Source organism: Berghia stephanieae, chromosome 7 (assembly GCF_034508935.2).
Source record: "Berghia stephanieae isolate SIO BIC M18660-M18661 chromosome 7, UCSD_Bste_1.3, whole genome shotgun sequence".
Classification (NCBI taxonomy): Eukaryota; Metazoa; Mollusca; class Gastropoda; order Nudibranchia; family Aeolidiidae; genus Berghia; species Berghia stephanieae.
Genome location: NC_088366.1, coordinates 19,075,821 through 19,082,023, shown reverse-complemented (window position 1 = coordinate 19,082,023; position 6,203 = coordinate 19,075,821). Strand labels below are relative to the sequence as shown.

General features: G+C 34.0%; 1 protein-coding gene across 1 annotated transcript; it reads left to right on the top strand.

Moving 5' to 3' along the window:
* Window positions 1-2,394: 2,394 nt before the first annotated feature.
* LOC144976482 (MFS-type transporter SLC18B1-like) lies at window positions 2,395-3,846 on the top strand. Its single transcript, XM_078920772.1, has 2 exons — window positions 2,395-2,539; window positions 2,786-3,846. The coding sequence occupies exons 1-2, from the start codon at window positions 2,395-2,397 to the stop codon at window positions 3,844-3,846; spliced, it is 1,206 nt and encodes a 401-aa protein (XP_078776898.1).
* Window positions 3,847-6,203: the final 2,357 nt, after the last annotated feature.

Sequence of the window (6,203 nt, the reverse complement as noted above, 5' to 3'; positions counted from 1 at the left end):
TTTTAATTTTATCAAAATTTTAAAATTGAAGTTTTTGGTTTGGTTGACATGCTAATCTACGGAAAATATAGGGCGGCACAAAACAACTTCGCTCTATTGACCGACTGCCAGTGACTGTTGTTGATCAATAATGAATATTTCGTAACCTCAGAGATCCTTTCAAGTAAGAGTATTTGATATTTTGTAACCATAGGGTATGGTATTAGTACTTCTATTCACCATAATTTGTACCTTTCTCCTTCTTCTTGAATGACAATTTGACCTAAAACTAAAAACGTTGGATTTGTATTCATGCGCACCAAAATATTATTTTTATTTACCAATCTTTTACACCTAATCTTACATCAATAAAATGTACGAACATATTCTGCAATCGTTGAAGAACACTTTTTATTCAACGCGTTAAAGCACTATTCAACGATCACGTATTTACTTAGAAATGATATGGTTTTCTAATGAGAGGGGGTGGGATAATCATTTTTATTCCACCCTTCTCATTGGAAAACCTTATTATTTCTTAGTAAATGCGTAATCGTTGAACAATGCTTTTAATGAGTTGAATAAAAAATATTCTTCCACGACTGCAGACTAATGATAATATAAGTAGTCCCCACAAAAGTATAGCTTTAAATTATTAAACAAGTCTGCTGATTTAATTAAAAATTAACTTAATTTTAAAAAACGAAGAAAATGTCAAAAAATTAATGAAAAGTATTTGACAATGAAAACGTACTATTCAGTAACACGTAAAGACAAAACGATACATGCAAACAAATCTTGTTTGTTGTCTCAGGTTTTCTCTTCTGTTCTCTTGTAACAGCGTTGCCCTGACTTTTCGTGAAGGTGTATAGTATGGATACTTCTTCACTCTGTAACGAAAACGGCCCGACAAAAAAAAAATATTGAGAACAATCGTGCTTCTCAAAATTGTTTTACGCACAGGACTTAGCACTATCCTTTGGATCTGCATAGAGACTTGACCGAATCAATTGTTAACGGGCAACTTTTTACTATCACACTCTTTTATTGAGGTGTGATATTATGACATATTATGTCGCTTTTTAAATTCGTCACCGACCGACCAGCTTTTGATATTTTATAACACAGTGTTTGATCTCTTGTGTTATATTTGGTTTATTCTGAACCGGCCTTCTCTGTGTTATACTATATTGGGACACATAGTAACAGATTTGCCTTCTCTGTTCTATGATTTGGTCACCCGTTCACGGACTAACACAGTACAGTAGCCTGCACTATGCCTTGCTATATCCCGGTCCCGAACGTACTTCACACAATCAACCCTGCATAGTGTGAAGGATAGCAAGTGACGTTTTGGGGCCTGCCATGGGTTTATATAACCATGGTGAGTAGTATTCATATGACGACTGAGAAGCGTTGTCATCACAAGGTAGCATATCAACAGGTTTGAAAAATAACAACACATAGTCACCTAAAGCTAATTTACCATTGAGACGCTCGTTCTACAGTAACGTTGTCACAGTAATGATTATTCACATTTATTTTATTTAAGTTAAATTTTAGTAAGAACTGAATTCATCTCACTCCAGTTATATTTCGGTAGGCTTAGAAAAACTTTACGTTCTAATATTTGATCATCTTTCCTTTAATAGCCTTCCCTTGACTTAATTTCAAATGAGTGAATACTTTTCGTTCTACCTTCTGTCACGTAGCCACTTATTATAAAAGCTGACCGATCTCATCTTCCTCACTCACTTATTACTGTAATAAACTGTAAAACTGTATATATAATATATATATATATATATATATATATATATATATATATATATATATTATATATATATATATATTGTGTGTGTGTGTGTGTGTGTGTGTGTGTGTGTGTGTGTGTGTCTGAATGGATTTTTTTACAGAGATTAAATTGAATAATTCAAACAGTGTTCTTAGTTCATAAACTAAATATGAGAATTTTATTTCTGTTTTTATTAAATTTCTTTATTACCTTGATCGTCACAATACCTTCACATTGCATTTACATTTGTGTTATTATAATCAGAAAGTATTTTTTATGGGAACTGTCATTTTGTGAGGATAGACGGCAATTTCCATTGAAAAACATTATTCATAGTTTACGCATTATTTGTACATAATAACATCCATACATATCAGAGATAACGTTACTCCATGGACTGGTTAACCTCGTCAAACGCTGTCACACTGTTCATTCTTTTTGTTCTCACTGATAATGGTCCGTTATAATGTTTACTGGTATATACTGACATGTTGTAAAGGGAACGATTGATTAACAGAGTTTAGTTTCATCAGTGACTTTGTAACATGCGTGAAATCTGTATAGAATAAAACGCATGACATTTCAATATTGTGTGACATTTTTCAGTAAAGGGAATTATTATGGCAGAATCAACTGAGTCACTGGAGAAAAGATCATTGTTAGAGGCCGCTTCTGAATACAGTAGAAATAACGAAGCTAATGTGAAAAAACAGAGCTGTTTAAAAAATGGAAACGTTCTAATGGAAAATTCTAATACGATATATGGTACCATGGAACCACGCACTGGAAATGAGGAGAAAAGCTCGAGATGAGAAAGTGGCAAAGACATTCCAACAGATGGTCAAATGGATAGACACACAAATGGCCAGAAACAACACATGCCTGAGTTGACTGATAAATTTCAGTCTTTAACGAGTTCCGGACAAAAGAAATTAGTGATGGTTTTATGTGCGCTTGCTTTATTCTTTTCATCATGTGCTTGTTCTTTGATTGCTCCATTTTATCCTACAGTGGCCCTAAATAAAGGAATGAGTCTTACTATTATAGGATTGGTTTTTTGTGATTTTGAACTAGTATTATTCTTGGCATCGCCCATTATAGGACATTATATCTCGCGAATCGGTGTGAAGTTTGTATTCATTTCAGGAATCTTTGTTGCCGGTTCCAGTACAGCCTTGTTTGGAATTTTGGAAAAAGGCCCGGATGGAATAGTATTCGCGTTGATGAGTTTTGTGTGCAGGTCTGTAGAAGCTCTTGGCTTTTCGTGTGTTACTATAGCTGCAATGACTATTGTTTTCAATGACTTTCACGAACACATTGGGCGCGCTGTAGCTATTTTACAGATTTCTCTCAGTTTGGGTTACATAGTTGGGCCAGTCATTGGAGGATGCCTGTACGATTTGGGTGGGTTTGGCGTCCCATTCTATTTTATGGGTTGTTGTACGTGGTTCAATGGCTTACTCGTCTATAAGCTGTTACCTGGTTCTAAAAAGACACCAGAGGACCGACCTGCCAGATCAATATTTCACTTACTTAAAAGTTCCATGGTTTCCATTCCAATGCTGAGCGTGATCACTGGTACTGGGGGCATGATTATGTTTGATTCTCTGTACGCTACACATTTATCACAATTCAACTTGTCCGCCACTTTAGTCGGACTTTTTTACATGACTGATTCCTTGACGTCCGTCATCACAGCCCCCCTTTGGGGATATATCTCCGATGCAAAAGACATTCAAGCACCTTTATTGATTTTAGGCCATTTTATCTTTGGATTTGCATTCTTGATGAACGGTCCGAGTCCTCTGTTGGCTTTTATACCTTTTAATTTATGGACAAATGGATTGAGTTACGCCTTGATGGGTTTGGGTTTCAGTATTCTAACAATTTTAGGGTTAAAGTGTATGGTTAAAGGCGCGTACGAGTTAGATTATGAGAAAAGCACTGAAACGTACGGTTTTGTATCCGGCTTGTATCACGCTGCTGCTTCTCTAGGTGGATTTTGTATCCCCTTGGCTGGTGACGCTATTGTTGATCGTTATGGATTTCCTATTGGATTTACAGCATTCTGACTTCTAAATATTGTTTTGATGTTTGTACTCATTGGGTTTTTGTCATACCGATATTACGTTAAGGGCATTGGTGCGAAATGTAGATGTGATTCAATATCTTCTCCAGAAGTGTGTAAAAACAATGCCGAAATCGTCACTGCCAAGTATACTGCATTAGATTAAAAAAACAAAACGAGATCATGTATCAATAAAAAAAAGTGAGATAAAATCAATAGTTATAGTAATACGCTTAGAATTGACATTTTCTTAAGCTTTTAGAAGATTCGGTTTGTATTTTAAGGTAACATCAGATGGAACTAGTGTTGCTTAAAATAAAAAAAACCAATAACGTATTTTTTTATTACAGCACCTTGGTTTTTCTTCATTTAATTTCAATTTGTTTATATCTATCCATCCAATTTGTAATTTCATTGATTCAAACGTCCACCTTTTGCGACACACTAACATCATCATCCTCTAATTAAGGTACATAAATCTGTGTGTCATCGGCATACACATGGAAGTCGACTGAAAAAGAATGAATGATTTTCCCGAGAGTCTTGTATAAATAGTAAAAAGAATAGGTCCATGAACCGATCCTTGCGGAACTCCATATTTTTAACTCAGTTACACTAGACTGAGTATAATTGAGCATTTAAAAACGTCGGTCGCCACAGTGCTCATTGTTGTAATGGAAACCTCAAAAAACAAATAAGCAAAATATTGTCCATTACAACAATGTTAAGCTAGGCCCATTAGTGAGTTCGGATGTCAGACCGGTCAGAAACATCGCAAAAACACAATTGCACCACAAGCGTCATTAATGCATTGTAGATTGACTGGTTCATTACTATTAAAGATTGCAATAAGAGAATCAAAATGGCTTTTAGCTTGAATGGTTTATTCCTACTAAATACGTTGCAAAAGGGGTGTTATACACGATTGCATGTAGGTTATACTTTAGCTTAGGAGTCCGTACAGTGACCTGAATGCGGTTACAGGGTTGAAATACCTTTCGACGCATGGTGAGCAAGAAGCCTGATAGAGCAGGTGGATGTACCAAAAGGGCTGTTTTATAATAATTCGTGACAAATTGAATTGTAAACCACTTGGTCCTGATGCCGGCATATTATGTTAATAAATGTTTCTCATTTATGGACATACATTTTTCATGTTGCCATCGTATGATTATATCAAATGAGCATTATAATCATATGCTCTATTTTGATTATATTTCCGAGAATATATACTCCTAAAAATAGGAAATTGCAAGAAATCTTATCTTACAATCTCTGTACGATTTTGGCACATAACAGACTCATCCTGAAAGTTTCGTTGTTTTTGACCGTCCAAATAAGCTTAGTGACATTTGTATTTCAATAGCTCTTGGCCAGTTGAGTTGCTATCTGTTACTACCTCCTGTTGTGATAATGATTTGTCCAGAAGATGATATTCGTTATAAAATGATAGTCCATCCCAATGACCACTAGAACTGAGTCTTATAAACAATTTTGTTTTATAAGAGTACTTATAATGTTCACAAGGTACTAATGATAAAAGTAAACTTGTACTAACAGTTATATATATATATATATATATATATATATATATATATATATATATATATATATATATATATATACACTTTTACTCGAGGGGACACGTTTAAGATTTTTGTCTCTAGAGCCAAAACAAACATAAGACAAAACTGGTTCGGTATTCGTATTGTCCAGAAATGGAACAATTTGAAATTTGAATCAAAGAATGCAAAATCTATGGATTATTTCAAGGTGTAGACAGAGAATTATATGATGGGAGATTTATATATGACGAATAATACTTGTTTGCACTGCTGTTGACATGGCTTTCAATCTTGTATGTATATATTATGTATTGTTATATTATTATGGTTATCTTCTATAGGTGTTTGTGTGTGTGTGTGCTTTGCATGTCACTGTTAAAGATAAATGTTTGTACACCACATATACATGAGTACATTTAAGTTGAAATACTATTTTACCACGTATATCATTATTGTAATCTTTATTCAATAGATTTATGACATTACTATTAATATTAAGGGCATTCAAGGGATTTTATACTATTCTGCCCTATGCCATATGTTATGTTATGTTAAATATAACTCGTTTAATAGATACAAAAAAATGAAAGAATTGTATATTATCCCTCTCTTTCCACTGATAACCCCTCTCATTTCTTAGTAAATACATACTGCTTTGAATGCGTCGAATAATAAAAATATTCAACGATTGCAGAATATTTGCACACATTCTATTGGTTTAAATTATGGTGTTAAATACAGCTGATTGGTGAATAAAAATAAACTTTTAGTGCGCATGGATATTAATCTGATTTTA

What these genes read in the sequence shown, in the direction of transcription:
- LOC144976482 (XM_078920772.1), top strand. Translation starts at nt 2,395, where the DNA reads ATGGCAGAATCAACTGAGTCACTGGAGAAAAGATCATTGTTAGAGGCC. An exon ending in AAATTCTAATACGATATATG is followed by an intron (nt 2,540 to 2,785) that starts GTACCATGGAAC and finishes TTTATCCTACAG; the next exon opens with TGGCCCTAAATAAAGGAATG.